The sequence below is a fragment of the Danio rerio genome, chromosome 24, assembly GCF_049306965.1.
Source record: "Danio rerio strain Tuebingen ecotype United States chromosome 24, GRCz12tu, whole genome shotgun sequence".
Taxonomy (NCBI): domain Eukaryota; kingdom Metazoa; phylum Chordata; class Actinopteri; order Cypriniformes; family Danionidae; genus Danio; species Danio rerio.
This window is the reverse complement of record NC_133199.1, coordinates 42,702,704-42,719,246: the sequence shown is the minus strand read 5'-3', so window position 1 is coordinate 42,719,246 and position 16,543 is coordinate 42,702,704. Positions and strand designations below refer to the sequence as shown.

The 16,543-nt window shown below is 36.8% G+C and overlaps 1 protein-coding gene across 3 annotated transcripts in view; it reads left to right on the top strand.

Annotated features, from left to right (window-relative positions):
- The first annotated feature begins 657 nt into the window (after positions 1 to 657).
- Positions 658 to 16,543, top strand: part of ankfn1b (ankyrin repeat and fibronectin type III domain containing 1b) — a 160,574-nt gene continuing 144,688 nt past the window's right edge. For all 3 annotated transcript variants that reach the window (XM_017353975.4, XM_073941120.1, XM_073941121.1), the window contains exons 1-2: positions 658 to 877; positions 7,060 to 7,124. In XM_017353975.4, coding sequence (XP_017209464.1) covers positions 7,075 to 7,124 — 50 coding nt within the window. In that variant the 5' untranslated portion in view covers positions 658 to 877; positions 7,060 to 7,074. The remainder of the gene's footprint in view (positions 878 to 7,059; positions 7,125 to 16,543) is intronic.

Here is a 16,543-nt window from a genome sequence, read left to right as displayed (position 1 = left end):
AATCTGTTATTTTTCTTATCTCGTTAAATCTAAAAATGACTTTAAATCGATTTGAGCTGGGATACTTTATATATATATGTCATAGGTGAATGTTTGTGATACTTATATGTAGCATATTATACGTTACACCATGTAATATAACAAATAAATAATATAAAATCGTAAAAATGAAGAAAAAAGCGAACACCATTGTCACGTGACATGTGTTACTTTTCTCATTGTACACAAGATTGCGAGCTGTTTTCAAAATGGCTTTATATAGATTTTAGCTAATATATTTAATTTTTATGTCATAAATCGATGTCCAAAGCATATGTAGTACAATTTAGTATAAAAATAAATAAAATAAAACTGAAGAAAATGAAGAAGCGAGCGAACACCGGTGCCACATCTATTACATTTCGCACTGTACTAAAGATTGCACGCTACTTTATATAGATTTTAGCTACGATATTTAATTAATATGTCATATATGAATATTTATGATGATTATATGTAACATAATATACGTTGTAGTGAATAAATGTCTAAAAAGAAGCCAAAAACACATGTCATCGGTGAAGCTCGGGTTGATGAGCGGCCGAGCGCCATCTGGAGGAAGAGCGGTTTACGTCACAGAGGAAACGGTTATTATTAGAAACATTTGATGCCCAAAATGTAGTCTCTCGGTGGGCAGTTCGCTGTTTAGAGAAACAGGCAACAAGTGAGTGGACAGTGAGATTTATTTAAGACTGGAGCTTTATGTTTTCGTCGATGGAATCAGAAGAAACCCGGACTGAAATCAGAGCTGAAACACGGCGTTACTGAAAAACTTTCGGTCACACTTTGACTGAGGCGTTTGGAGTTTGTGGAGTTCACCCACTTCTTTGTGTTGCAGGTACGCGTGTGTTTATCAGATACTCATTTCTCTCACAGTATTTGTGTTTTTAAGCGATGGTGTGTGTTTTGATAAACTGACGTTAGTTTTGTAAATACACACACTGTTGGGTTTACGCTGCTTTTAGTTTGCGCGCTCATGTTCAGCGGTTGTCATGGCGATCAGATGTCGCTTCGAGTTTACGAACTACACTAGCGCAAACTTACAGACTGATTTAAAGTCAGTTTATTACCGATGAAACCACTTTAGTGATGATTTAAGTATGTTTGTTACTGCTTTTGATCAGTATGAATGTTTTTTGTATCTTTATGAAATTTTTGGGGTGTATAAGCAAATTATGGGCGACGCGGTGTGTAGCGCTGTCGCCTCACAGCAAGAAGGTCGCCGGTTCGAGCCTCGGCTAGTTCAGTTGGCATTTCTGTGTGGCAGTTTGGCATTCCCGTGTTCGCTTGAGCTGGTTTCCTCCGGGTGCTTCGGTTCCCCCCCAGTCCAAACACATTTGGTACAGGTGAATTGAGTGAGCTAAATTAGTGTATGTGAGTGTGTGAAATAGTGTGTATGGGTTGCGGCTGGAAGGTTGGTGGCATCTGCTGCGTAAAACAGATGCTGTATAAGTAAGCGGTTCATTCCGCTGTGGCGACTTCGGATTAATGAGGGAAACCGGAGCACTCGGAGGAAACCCACGCCATCATGGGGGGAACATACAAACTCCCCACAGAAATGCAAACAGTACAGCAAACACTTTTTTCATGTCTATATCTGTTTTGAATAACTATATTTGGACATTGAAATAAGCATCGCATCATTGACCCGTATGCAAAAACAACACTTCATAAATTCAATAATCATAAATGGTTAAATAATTGTGTGTGTGTGTGTGTGTGTGTGTGAGAGAGTTTTTTAGTCAGTGTAATCTCAGGTTGACATCAAGAATCAGATTGTAAATAATGTCAAATGAAGTTATTCAAATGTGTCTTATCAATTTATTAAAATAAGATGAATATTAAACCAGTTCTGCAGCATCTGTTTGGTGCACATCAAAGAACTATACTGGACATTTAGTTTTATTTTCCCTAATGTTTTTGATATCAGTTTCAGCATGTCACAATAATAAATATATGGACTTATCGCACAACACATGGACATGACCTCAATCATTTTTTGCGATGGAATATATACATCGTCCATAAAAACCAATTCTAGCAACATTTGAGCTGATTGTGCAACATCTCTATCTCTATTGGAGGTGTCAGTGTCAGCAAGGTTATTAAAACACTATAGTATTTACTATAAATTACTGTAGTATATTCTCATGTTGGTGTCTGACTGCTGAGAATAGATAATAATTATTAAGCAATAACTCATCCCACCCCTCCCCCCATTTTTCATGCCATATACATGTTTATGAATTTATTATGTATCATATTAAATATTAATACATAAGGACTTTTGGTAACTTCTTTTGCTCGAAACTATTGTAATTTTAGCTGCAAAGTTTCCCCATAACATTTTAATAAAGTAGAACATTCCAGGCAGTTTGTCTGTGTGTGTTTTTTACACTAAACAGTTTACAACCTTTTTTATTTCACTTCGCGACAGGTGTAATAGTAGTTTCAGTCAATTGTGCATGCAAAGACAGACCTTACACCTCTAACAGTATGCACGCGAGAAGTAATTGCAAAGTTGTTTTGCCCTTTAGGACTTGTTTTGACAAATGCAGTACAAAAAGTCCAAAAGCAAGTCAAGGTGCTGTAATCATTTAGTGAGGAAAATTAAATTGAGAAGAAATTTAAGGAGGGATGAGATGTAATCTTTTGCGACTTAACATGCTTAAATTAATTATACCTTTTAATACTTCATACTATTTCGGTTGTGTTCAGAACTGCGAAATGTATTTGTTTGAAGCATGTTGATGAGGAAAAATATCTTTAATTTATTGATGGAAATATTTTGGCACTATCACTTCATTCATTAATTTTCTTTTCACTTTAGTCCCTTTTTTAATCCGGGGTTGCCACAGTGGACTGAACCGCCAAGTTATCCAGCAAGTTTTTACGCAGCGGATGCCCTTCCAGCCGCAACCCATCTCTGGGAAACATCCACACACAGTCATTCACACACACACACACACACACACACACACACACACACTACTGACAATTTATCCTACCCAATTCACCTGTACCGCATATCTTTGGGGTAAACCGGAGCACCCGGAGGAAACCCATGCGAATGCAGGGAGAACATGCAAACTCCACATAGAAACGCCAACTGAGCCGAGGTTCGAACCAGCGACCTTCTTGCTGTGAGGCGAACGTGCTACCCACTGCGCCACAGTGCCTATGGGCACTATCACTTGCCTGTTCTAAAATATAATTGGATTTTGGATCTTTTGTCTCGCAATAGTTGAAGCCGCATACCCATCAGTAAACGTGCAGCTGTGCCCCTGGGTTTCAGGGGTGATGTAGTGAAAAAATTACAAACCTAAACGTTAGTTTAGTTCACTTTTCCCTGTTTCAGAAAGAGTGTGAGGAAGTCAGATGGTGAGGTGTGTCCTGTATACAGCAGGGTCAGGAAAAGGATGCTTACACACACACACACACACACATACACATACGCACACACACACACACACACACACGCACACTATTATAAGCCTACAGTGCCTAAAGGAAAGGGCTGCTGCTATTGTTGTCTGTGAGTTGAACAGATGGAGCACAGAGTGTGTTTTTGTGAGTGGGAGACGCTGGATCGAGACGCATTAGTCCAGTTGCACAGGAAACGAGCTGATATGAAGTGTGTCATTTCCTCCATTGGTTCTGCTGGGCTCGTGAATCATTACGTGGACCCTTTTATTTCTCAGTGACATTCAGAGAAGTGAGTCAGCGGAGCGCGGAGGGAGGCTGTGATGAGCTGTCAGGTGTGTGACTCACGGGTGTTACGTTATCCAGTAAATATCAGCAGAAGGTTAATGCAGGTGATCGCTCCAGAGGGGTTTTGAGAAGCGTATGATGATGATGATGATGATGATGAAGTTTTGGTCATGCCGCGAGCATTCCGCGTGTATCGAGTTGTGACTTTGTTTGAACTTGTAGAGACGCTAGATTATGACTGCTGTCTGCTTTCCTTAGGGCACATATTTTACACAGACACTGGTGACAACATCCAGGATGTAGAATTTCCTATGAAAGAAGCATGCATAATAATGCAAATCTGTTTCCTGTCCTAAAGGTTAACGCGTTTAAAGAGCTAGTTCATGCACAATGGAAAGTCATACTCACAACAAGTGAAATTTAAGATATTTTGACCTTTTAAAAAGTTGTAACCATTGAAGGGGGCTGCACGGTGGCTCAGTGGTTAGCACTGTGGCCTCACAGCAAGAAGATTGCTGGTTTGGGTCAGTTGGCATTTCTGGAGTTTGCATGTTCTCCCCATGTTGGTGTGTTTTTTCCGGGTGCTCGGGTTTCTTTAGTGTATGCAGGGGCGGATTTAACCAATAAGCAAGGTAAGCAGCCACTTAAGGCCCCGGGGAATTAGGGTCCCCGGACCAATGCCAAGAAGCCTATATTAATCATGTAGCTCTTTTAAACAATATCTATCATATGTTGTAAAATCTAAAGGGACTAAGCCGGAAAGAATGAATGAATGATTGTTGTAAAACCTGTCTACAACTGTTAGGATTTTAACGTTTAACATTTCAAAACTAAGCATCCAGGAATCTACAGATGCGGTAACTGCAATCATTGTGATAACATGCTTAAGACGAACATATTTACGGATCCAACATCAGACTGCGAATTTAAGATCAATTCATTTATTAATTGCAACACTGCATTTGTTGTACATCAACTGGAATGTTCGTGTGGATGCGTTTATATAGGAAAGACTAAAGGGAAAATTAAAACGGAGATTAGCTGAACATAAAAATGCGATGCGTACTTGTAAATGGCTTTACATTTATACAAATCAAGGTCACTGCAAACACAGTTCATTAAAAATGGTTGATATAGTAGAGCATATTGCTAATTCTGCAAGGGGAGATGACAGGATAAAAAAATTAAAACAGAGAGAGCTCTTTTGGATCTATACATTAAATGCGACTAACCTGCAGGCTTAAATGATAGGATTTGTCTCCTTTTTTGTGAAAATTTTACAAATATTTTCTACAGACTTTTATTATGTATTGTTGAATAGGTATGTATGTGTGTGTACGTATGCATTTCTATATGTGTGTGTGTATATATGTATATATGTATATATGTATTGAAGGCAGCTCTCTACTGAAATGCGTAGGTTTTTTAAAGATTAGCCATGTAAATAAAGGCTTTTTAATATTTTGTCCACATCTTTTGAGTGCCTTGGACTGATTTTTGCAGTTTGTTCTGATGAATCCCTTGCCAAAAGAGCACCGACACGTTAAGTGAGCTACCCCAGAGCACTTATTGTTTGTTTTTTGGTTTGCTTTTTTATGTTTACTTGTAATGTATTATAAAATATATAATGAAATATATAATGATATAGGCGAAGCAGTGGCGCAGTAGATAGTGCTGTCGCCTCACAGCAAAAAGGTCGCTGGTTCGAGCCTCGGCTCAGTTGGCGTTTTTGTGTAGTGTTTGCATGTTCTCCCTGCGCTCGCGTGGGTTTCCTCTGGGTGCTCCGGTTTCCCCCACAGTCCAAAGACATGCGGAACAGGTGAATTGGGTAGGCTAATTTGTCCGTAGTGTATGAGTGTGTGTGTGTCGATGTTTCCCAGAAATGGATTGCGGCTGGAAGGGCATCCACTGCGTAAAAACTTGCTGGATAAGTTGGCAGTTCATTCCACTGTGGCGACCCCGGATTAATAAAGGGACTAAGCCGACAAGAAATTGAATGAATGAATGAATGATGATATATGATAGTCCATATCAGAGAACCTCAAAATGTCATTTGTTGCTTGAATTCTGTGGTAAAATTTGAAGAATGATACTTTCTCAATGAAAAATATAAAGTAAATGCATACATCTTATCAATTCATTACTTCAATTACATCAAGATATATGAAATTAGCTCTGTAGTGTCTGTTCAGTGCACACCTAAAGAGCTGAAATAAACATTTTGGGTTTGAATATGTGTAATAATGGACCATGTTTATACTTTTAGATACAGTTGTAGTCAAAAAACTTGCTCACCTGTAAATTTATTAGCTTTTTCCAAATATTTTCCAAATGATGTTTAACAGAGTAAGGAATTTTTCACAGTATTTTCTGTAATTTTTTTTCTTCTGGAGAAAGTCTCATTTGTTTTATTTCGGCTAGAATAAAATCAGTTTTTAATTTTTAAAATCCATTTTAAGGTCAATATTATAAGCCCCCTTAAGGAATATTTGTTTTGGAGTGTCTACAGAGCAAACCATCATTATACATTGACTTGCCTTATCACCGTAATTAACCTTAAGCCTCTAAATGTCACTTTAAGCTAAAAACTTGTATCCTGAACAATATCCAGTCTAATATTATGTGCTGTCATCATGGCAAAGATAAAATAAATCAGTTATTAGAAATGAGTTATTAAAACTATTATGATTAGAAACGTTATTTCAGTTAAGCAGAAATTGGGAAAAATTATACATGGGGGCTAATAATTCTGACTTCAACTGTGTGTGTGTATATATATATATATACATATATATATATATATATATATATACATATATATATATATATATATATACAYATATATATATATATATATATATATATATATATATATATATATATATATACATATATATATATATATATACACATATATATATTTACACATATATATATATATATATATATATATATATATATATATATATATATATACATATATATATATATATATATATATATATATATATATATATATATATATATATATATATATATATATATATATATATATATATATATATATATATTATGTGAAATATTAGTTTAGCTCAAGTTTTCTTATTTTGGTATCATAAAAAGTAAATGGAAAACAACACCAGAGATGTTCCTCTTCATTTTTAAATGTTGTTTGGAAGCAGTTTCTTGTTTTCTTCCAAACATGATTTAAAAGTAAAGAGGAAGGAACATCTCTGGTGTTGTTTTCTTCCTCTTTTCCGACATGAACAGAAGTGTATGCTGAGCTATATCTCTCTCTGTTTCTCTCAGGATGGGTCTGGCGTGATGTTCGCGGGCTCTTATGCTGATGTATTCAGTACGGACACACTGATGGAGTAAGTGTGCAGGTTTTGCATTTCATTATCATGCACATCAATATTCATCATGTTTAAAAGCCCTAAAGACAGCTCTTGATGTACTGGGCTTTTACAAGAGTATCCATACGCCTATAAATCAGCCAGTATTTGGCCGTGTTGAGATTATCAGCATTGGCTGATTAAAACAAAACTCTTCCATCTGTGTTTCAAAATCTAACAGTTTTCTTATAGTCATTTTTAAAGCATTTCAAATGAAAGAATGTAAGTATTCTTAATGTATATAGTTGCATTTTCCTTTTTTTGTTCTTGTACTCAATATTGATTGATCAAAAAGCCAATTCTGCCTAATAACAGATTGTAATAGATGTTTAGTTTTTCTGCTACAATTAAAGAGAAAAGTTAGTATAAAATATTTTTAGAACCCTTTTGGATATAGTAAAAGTATAAAGGGCCACGTTTAGCTTCATTTCTCCAAGATATGAAGGTTAAATGTGCTTTCTTGTTATCTGAAAGCATCAAAATAAACATGTCCATAATTAAATAGGACCACGCCCCTTTTTGATATATCTCCACTTTAATAATGACACGCCCCTTTTTGCTGATTGGCTGCTTGTGTATTTGAAACAGCCCCGGATTCCGCTATTTTGGAGTGAAAGCGATCGGCTGTCCATTGGATCTTTTTGCTGTCGATGGCCAGCAGCTGCTTTGTTTTTTATGCATTTATTTAAAAAGTGCATTAAAGCTGAGATACAACCTGAAACACGGAAGTACAACACTTTCTATGACAATCATCAGCACTTTAATAGTTTATTTTACAGACTTATAATATTCTGTAGTTCTCTTGGAGTTTTCATTCCAAAATGGCTGCCGCGCCATCTAGTGGCTGTTTCCCAAGTTGCACTAGAGTGTCACCTATTGGTGATTCTATGCTCTTTGGTATTGTTCTGATATTGGGGTCAAATGCATTTTTCAAAAATCTCTCTAGTGATTTCATAAAGTTTTTTTTATTTTTATTATCAGCATGGTTTAAAACAAATGGAAGCGAAGGTTACTAGATTGACGACACCAACAGCAGTGTGCTTGGCTGTTTTATACTGTGTTCTAAATAAAAGCAACGGCGTACGATATAAGGAATATTCTCCATATTAAAAGGAATTTTGTTCTAACCAACACCTGAAATTTATATTTTACAACCTCAGATCCTGAAAATAAAATAAACTGTTTAATATTGAACTTTAGAAAAGTGACTCAGTGCAAGTCAACACATATCAGTCATTCAGCATGTACATTTTATCATGTTACAGAGGTTTAATGTATTAATTAGGTTATAAACCTTACTATTTCGCTGTGGTGCAGTAAGTGCACTATTCTGTGCTTCTGAATGGTTGTATTTACATCTCTGTCATGTTTCGTCTGGTGCCAAATTGCTTATCTCTGTAAATCTCGTCACGTACTGTGTTGTTAGGACACGCAGTTACAATGTAACCTGCTCAACTAATGTTTACATTTGTAATATTTATATTATTTGCTAATTAATAACTACCACATGTGAACTCTCAAAAGCCTGGTTTATACTTCTGCGTTAGAGACCGGCGTAACCCATGGCGCATGCAACGCGTGTAGCTGTGCATTTATAGTTCTTCGCACTGTTTCTGTTGGTCTGCATTGCACTTCCGAAATGCTAGTTGGCAGTGGGGTGTTTATGTTCCTCTGTTTCGAGTTTCTTCGCTGCTGTTTTGTTTTTTCTGAACGCTTCCTGAACGTACAAGTGGCTCAAGCTCGCTCATTTTGAGGCAGGAACTGGCGAATGTGCAACAACTTTAACCATGAGGTCAACACGAATACGTCGCCCCACGGCGTAGGGCTTTGCGTCAACTCGTAGGCTGTTTCTGAAATATCTGCAAACATATTATGATATTTTTTACAGCATTTTTGATATGGCAGGGAGATTTTAGTGTTTTATTTATTTATCCATGACAGGTATAAACCAGCCATGGCCTGCACAAAATACACACTTAAAATAAAATAATGCTGTTTACAAAAAAAATACTTTTAAAAATCATTTTTGCTGAAAAGTATTAGTATGTTTAATATATATATATAATTTTAAGGTGCCCAGACTTTTGAATATAAGTTTGCTTGTTTACATGTTTGTGTTACTTTCATTTTACGTTTATGTCTTATTTTGTGTTTAATCATTTTATTATGGTTTTATAAAGCAATCTAATAATTATTGTAACATAAAATTGTAGTTATATTACAAATAATAGAGATTAAAAAATAAAAAAATAAAAGATAAATGAACCTCACATTAAAAAACAAAGCAAGGAAGTACTATGTCTTATTTCGTAGTCGACTTAAATAGATTTTATTTTGTTTAAAAAAACTGTAAGTCTGCAAGACTAATACAAATCGTCACCTTAGAGTTATAAGGTTTTATCTGACTTTTGTCAAAATTGAGTTATTGACATATTCTTATTAAATGAAAACTTAATTACATTATGGAATGATTTTTTATGAGTTGTTTACATTTTAACTTTTATAAAAACAAAACAAACAAATATTACACACACTGTTTGCTATGGAATGCAAACTCTTTGAAGGTCAATATTTCAAAATCATTCAGAACACAGATAGTACCTTCCAAGGTGATAAAATAATATCCACCAAATATTGGTTAATCATGCGCATCAATAACTTAATTACTGCCAATTCCTTCTTTAAATGGGTCGTTCACCCAAAACTGAACCTTATGTCAACATTTCCTCATCCTCCACTTGTTCCAAACCCATTTGAAGTCCTTTCTTCAGCTGAACTCAAAAGAAGATTTTTTGAAGAATGTTTGAAACCAGTAATTATTGACTTATAGTATTTGCTTTTCCTACAATGCATTTCAGTGGTTACCGGTTTCCAACATTCTTCAAAATATCTTATTTTTTGTTCAACATTTAAAAAGTAGTTTTTGAGCCACTTGAGGGTGAGTATATACTGATTAATTGATACTTTTTGGGTGAACTATCCCTTTATTTATGTTTTATACCTTAATATTTATACCCAGATGCTAAATAAAGCCGATGATGTGCAGTGATGCTGATAACAACTCCGTTCAATAGTAAGTGTGAATGTGATTTTGCTGAAACGATGCACGCACTTCCTGAGGGCATTACAGTCCCAGAATGACTGTCACCTCATTAGTGTTTGATTTTAAAGCCCATCACGTCTATAAAGGGAAACACTTCTGGCGTCATGCTTTGATGCAGAGCACTCTGAGAGAATGGTGAAAGTAGTTGCTTTAGCTCCTCCTTCCTCTCATTCATCACTGCCGCCAACGATTCGATTCAGTGTATAGTTGAAGTCAGCGTTATTAGCCCTCCTTTCAATTTCTGTTTAACTGATTTAACAAATTCCTAAACATATTAGTTTTAATAACTCATTTCTAATAGCTGATTTCTTTTATCTTTGTCATGATGACAGTACATAATATTTGACTAGATATTTTTCAAGATATTAGTATTCAGCTTAAAGCAGGGGTGTCAAACTCGATTTAGCTCAGGGGCCGCATGGAGTAAAATCTGTTCTCAAGTGGGCCCTAGGCTTTTCATACGACTGAACTTGTACAAAATGGCCACTAAACTGACAAAACGTAAAAGAGTTAAATTTCCTCGTGAGATCACCTCAGTGTGCCGGGCTTACCACAGGTTTGAAATATACTTGCAGTGGTAGTCGGATTGAAAAACACCTTTTCACCACAGCACATAAATGGTCGACTTCATGCGAAAAACAAAAAATTATGTGATTTTTAACTAGATTTTTTTTATCATGACACTGTTATACACCTTTTCTTTTCAATGGGTTAAAGGTATTGTAAAAAGGCTGTTGAAATAATAGAAATCCACTATTTCTCTTGCTTTTATGGTATTTAGAAGCCATGTGCACACACTGACAGGTAAAGGGTGCTCTCTCTCTCTCTCTCTCTCTCTCTCTCTCTCTCTCTCTCTCTCTCTCTCTCTCTCCCTCCCTAAAGTTGCTATATTAGAATGACATTTACAGTATTATTAAATTAAAATATGCAGCAAATGAGAAATAAATATCAGAAAAAATGAATAAAAATAGACATCATTGAAAAAAAATAATACATTTACAATAATTGCTAGAATTAAAAGTGTAGATTATTTAAATAAGGCAAATTAGTTGATTAACCTTTTTTGATGGTGTACAAATATTTTGCAGCCATTATGGATGTCATTTTGTTCTCTCCGAATATAAAGTTTATCCGAGTCGTTTATTAAATGATTTATCATTTGATGTTTCTCTAGCTGCGAAATGGCAATGCAAAAACGCATACAAGTAACGGCAACTTTAGAAAGCCAAAGTAAAACCTGAATCCTGGACATTTTAGGAGATTCAGAAACTACGGTTGGATGCATTTTGTCGTAAAAGGCGCGTCTTTGTGGGTCTGCAGAGCACTTGAGAATTTCTGTGTGAGTGACAGATCGCGGACACAGAGAACCAGCAGTAGGAAACGTGCAGAGCGAGGGAAGATTTTCCACTGGTTATCGATCACGGATGTTTACTTTTCTTGGACGGATACAAAAAAAAGGTATGAGGTCTTTCTCTCTAAGACGCCTGTCAAATTGATGCTGACTCAGGCATGTGGATGGGATGAAATTAAGTTTGCTATTGCGCCATCCAATGGACACAATTGAAACAGCAGTATATTTTATTGAAAAATTGCAGCTCACAGAATCATCTCGCGGGCCACATTAAATTCGTTTGCGGGCCTGATCCAGCCCGCGGGCCGTACGTTTGACACCCCTGACTTAAAGTGACATTAAAATGTTTAGTTAGGCAAGTTAAGGTGATAGACAAGTCATTGTAAAGCAGTGGTTTGTTCTGTAGACAATCAAAAACAAGCATTGCTGTTACATCACTATAAAAGTCTAGGGGTTAAATTAGGAACAGACAAATAGAATTTTTTTTCATCTTTATTATGACAGGATAGTAGAGAATTCAGACAGGAAAGCATTGGGAGGGGAAGGATCGGCAAAGGACCTCGAGCCGGGAATCGAACTCAGGGCGCTATGAGCATGTTGGTTCTATATGTTAGCGCGCAGTTTCACTAGGCTACCGGCGCCAATGAGAGAAGCGTTTTTAAATCAACTGTCTCCAAACCCAAAATCACTACACAACAACACGTCATCCCAATTCGCATACTATTTATCGAAAATAGACTTAGCATGTTCCAAACCATAGTATGCTAAAAAGAGTTTGCCAAGTATTATTAGATGGTTTCTATTTCCGGTAAAAATTCAAAGTGGAGAAGCATCCACATGGCTTTACATTAACACCCAAATGCGGGTAGATTTTAGTTGTGGGGGGTTAGACAGCCACTCCCACTAGCCACTTTGGCTGGCTGAAACTAACTTTTAAATTGTCAGTGCTGGCTCGTCGTCACTAAACTGTTTATGACCGTTTGTCAATATTCATACAAATGTGATCTTGTAATCGAAAAGCAGGACAACTGACAAATACAGCTTTTCGCGCAAGCAAAAGAAAACAGGTGAACACCAAATGAGAGGATCACGCGCACGGTGAGACAGGCTTTCCTCCATACCTGCCAACGCTTCCGTTTCTCCCGGGAGTCTCCCGTATTTCAGACCCGTCTCCTATTTTGGTCTGTCTCCCGGAAAACTCTCTTCAGTAGAGGGAAAGAAAACACAACAGTGCAACCTAGAAACGAAATAAATAAATTAACAGACAAACATCGAGGGATGTAAAAGTGCTAATAATATTGGCCTTAAAATGATTCAAAAATAAAACAAATAAGACTTTCTCCAGAAGGAAATATATTATAGGAAATACTGTAAAAAATTCATTGCCCTGTTAAACATCATTTGGGAAATATTTGAAAAAGAAAAAAAATTCAGAGGGAGAATGATTTTGACTTCAATTGTCGGTGGGAGCGGCCAAAAAGCAGAGCCTTATTTATACCACAAGTAACACAGGTGCTTAAGGTGAAATTCATTTGTCTTTAGAGTGTCATAGTTTTTCGGGCACAGGGGAGAAGTGCCTGAGGCGCAGTGCTTTATTAAATCCACATGTGTCAGCGGCGCTGGCTTGGTTTCTCTTGTGCGTATGTGAGCTGTCCTGAGGGTGACGGAGCGACATGACAAACCACCAGCAGAACCTTCAGCATCAGTGATGTGTAGTTTTAAAGGGGACACAACATGCTCCTTTTCACAAGATATTAAATAATTCTCTGGTGTTCTCAGAAAGTGTCTGTGAAGTTTCAGCTCAAAGTACTTAACACTTCTAAAAATGTATTATAGCTTGTACAATTTGCTTCAATATTTGTGCGAGTTCCTTTGAAAGCAAATGAGCTCTCTAGAAGATGGCAGTGCCCTTACATGCTATTATGACACTCTAGAAACAACAAAACAAGTTAATCTCACACCGCCAAAATGTCAACTGTTACTTGTTAATTAAAGTCCAGCCTAGAGCACCGTCTGCTGTTAAAAACTAGCCTAGAGCACAGTCTACTATTGAAAAACTAGCCTAGAGCACCATCTGCTGTTAAAACCAGCCTAGAGCATCAACTGCTGTTAAAACCAGCCTAGATTGTTGTCTGCCTTTAAAAACTAGCCTAGATTGCTGTCTGCTGTTAAAACTTGTTTAGTGCTCCATCTGTTGTTAAAAACTAGCCTAGAGCACCATCTGCTGTTAAAAACTAGCCTAGAGCTCCATCTGCTGTTAAAAACTAGCCTAGAGTGCTATCTGCTGTTAAACACTAGCCTAGAGCACCGTCTGCTGTTAAACACTAGCCTAGAGCACCGTCTGCTGTTAAACACTAGCCTAGAGCACTGTCTGCTGTTAAACACTAGCCTAGAGCACCGTCTGCTGTTAAACACTAGCCTAGAGCACCGTCTGCTGTTAAACACTAGCCTAGAGCACTGTCTGCTGTTAAACACTAGCCTAGAGCGACGTCTGCTTTTAAAACTAGCCTAGATTGCGACTGCTGTTACAACTAGCATAGATTGCTGTCTTCTGTTAAAACTAGCCTAGAGGGCCGTCTGCTGTTAAAAACTAGCCTAGAGCGCCGTCTACTATTAAAAACTAGCCTAGAGCGCTGTCTGCCGTTAAAAACTAGCCTAGAGTGCCGTCTATTATTACAAACTAGCCTAGAGCGCCGTGTGCTGTTAAAAACTAGCCTACAGCGCAGTCTACTATTAAAAACTAGCCTAGAGCGCCCTCTACTATTAAAAACTAGCCTAGAGCACAGTCTGCTGTTAAAAACTAGCCTAGAGCACTGTCTACTATTAAAAACTAGCCTAGAGCACCGTCTGCTGTTAAAAACTAGCCTAGAGCACCGTCTGCTGTTACAACTAGTCTAGAGTAATATCTACTGTTAAAAACTAGCCTAAAATGCTGTCTAGTGTTAAACTAGCATAAACTAAAACTAGAGCGCCATCTGCTGTTCAAAGTTTTGCTCTCAATTAATTAAAGAGAAAATAGTCATGCATTTGGAAATCTCAGAATTGATCTCTCTAGCAATTTTTCACCACAGCTTGATGATTGTGACTCTTATGTTCGTTGTTCATCCAGCAGCAGTACGTTTGTAGACATCCCCAGCTGCTACAGCAAGTAAACCATTGTACTGTGTGTGTTAATGTACAGATTCAAGGATGGTAATATAATAGGATCCCCTTCATATGCGCGTCACTATAGGGGAGGGAAATCTGAAGTTCTGAACAGCACATCTTCCACATACTTGCAGGGAAAGTGTAATTGGCTTGTATTCTTTCATGTTTTCTGGGTTAGTTGATGCACCGATGACTTGATTATAGCAAACAAACACACAAAAAGGCCAGATTTGGAAACACCCTGCTGTGTGAGAAAGAGAGCAGAAGACACTAGAGGGCAATGTTTCATCTTCATCATATCTGTGAATGATTCTCTGTGGACAGGCACACTGCTTCTGCTATTTTTATAGGATAGAGTATTTATATTGTGCTCTGTATGCACATCCAGATACCTTGCAACTTTTGCTGCGCTTGAAATACTGTATCCCACAATGCACTGCACTCCACTCAACCTTCTATTTCCAGTGCAGTGAAATCAAAGAAAGCATGTTCATTTTCTTGACTCATTATTGGATCATTGGCTGAGTCACCGTTGCTGTGTTGTGCTGCAGCTTAGTATCATATGAGATCTCTGTTTCATTGCGCACAAGATCAGATGGTTGATATGAGAGAGTCAGGAAATGTACGTTTAGAGCAGCAGTGTGTGTAATGTATGACTTCTCATGGCTGTGATCTGAAGCTTTATTGATCGCTGAAGTCGTGACACACACATGCTATTTTTGATGTTTCTCCCAAGGGCACTTTATATCATCATCATCATCATCATCATCATCATCATTATCATCTATGTTATTGTTACAGCATTTTATTGCAAACTATTGCATAACACACCTGAAGTCGAAATGATTAGCTCTCCTATGAGATCCTTTTTCAAGTGTTTCCCCTGTGCTGTTTAATGGAGATAATATTTTTAAGCACATTTTTAAACATAACCCAATTTATAAACAACTCATTTCTTTTGTGTTTGCCATGATGACAGCACATCATATTTTAGTTATTTTGCAAAATTCTAGTATTCAGCTTAACATGCAATTTAAAGGATTAACCAGGTTAATCAGGTTAATTAAGACCCCTTTACACTAAGACGTTTTAGGGTGCTTTCACACCTGCCTTATTTAGTTTGATAGTTGATTTACAACCCTACTGCAGAGCATGTGAGTCTGTCTCCGGGAGGGTTGACAGTTCTTCCACACATACACAACCAGCAGTAGCCTACGAAACGAGTAACAAGAGAAGATTGTCCACTGGTTACTGGATCGCAAATGTTTGGCTATCTTGCGGGGGATAAAAAAAAAGTGTAAAAAGATGATACTAAAATAAGATGTGTGACTAAATATACTTGGGCAGCCTTTAATATACCCCGGCGACCCGCCCAAGTGTGTGGGAAGCACTGGGGTAATAATATTGCACTGAAAATGTTTTTTTTTTTGTTTTTTTTTCCCAACTTTATTTATAGAAATTTTTTAAAATTTACAAATATCAGACATTTTAGAAGATTATTGTACATTTTGACATAGAGATTGAGAAGTAAACAAGGATCTAAATGATTATGACAATTATTAACCCCCAGATATATTTATAAAAAAATAAAAAATAAGTAAAAAATTAAACAACAACAACAGAAGAAATAAAATAAAATGCCAACCAACCATAACAATTGTTTATACACCAAACTCTGAAAATGGTTTTAAAATTGATAAAAACTGCTTTTGTGCCAGCCAAACTAAAAGAAACAAGACTTTTTCCAGAAGAAAAAAAAATATTATGGAAACACTGAAAAACCTCACATGGGAAATA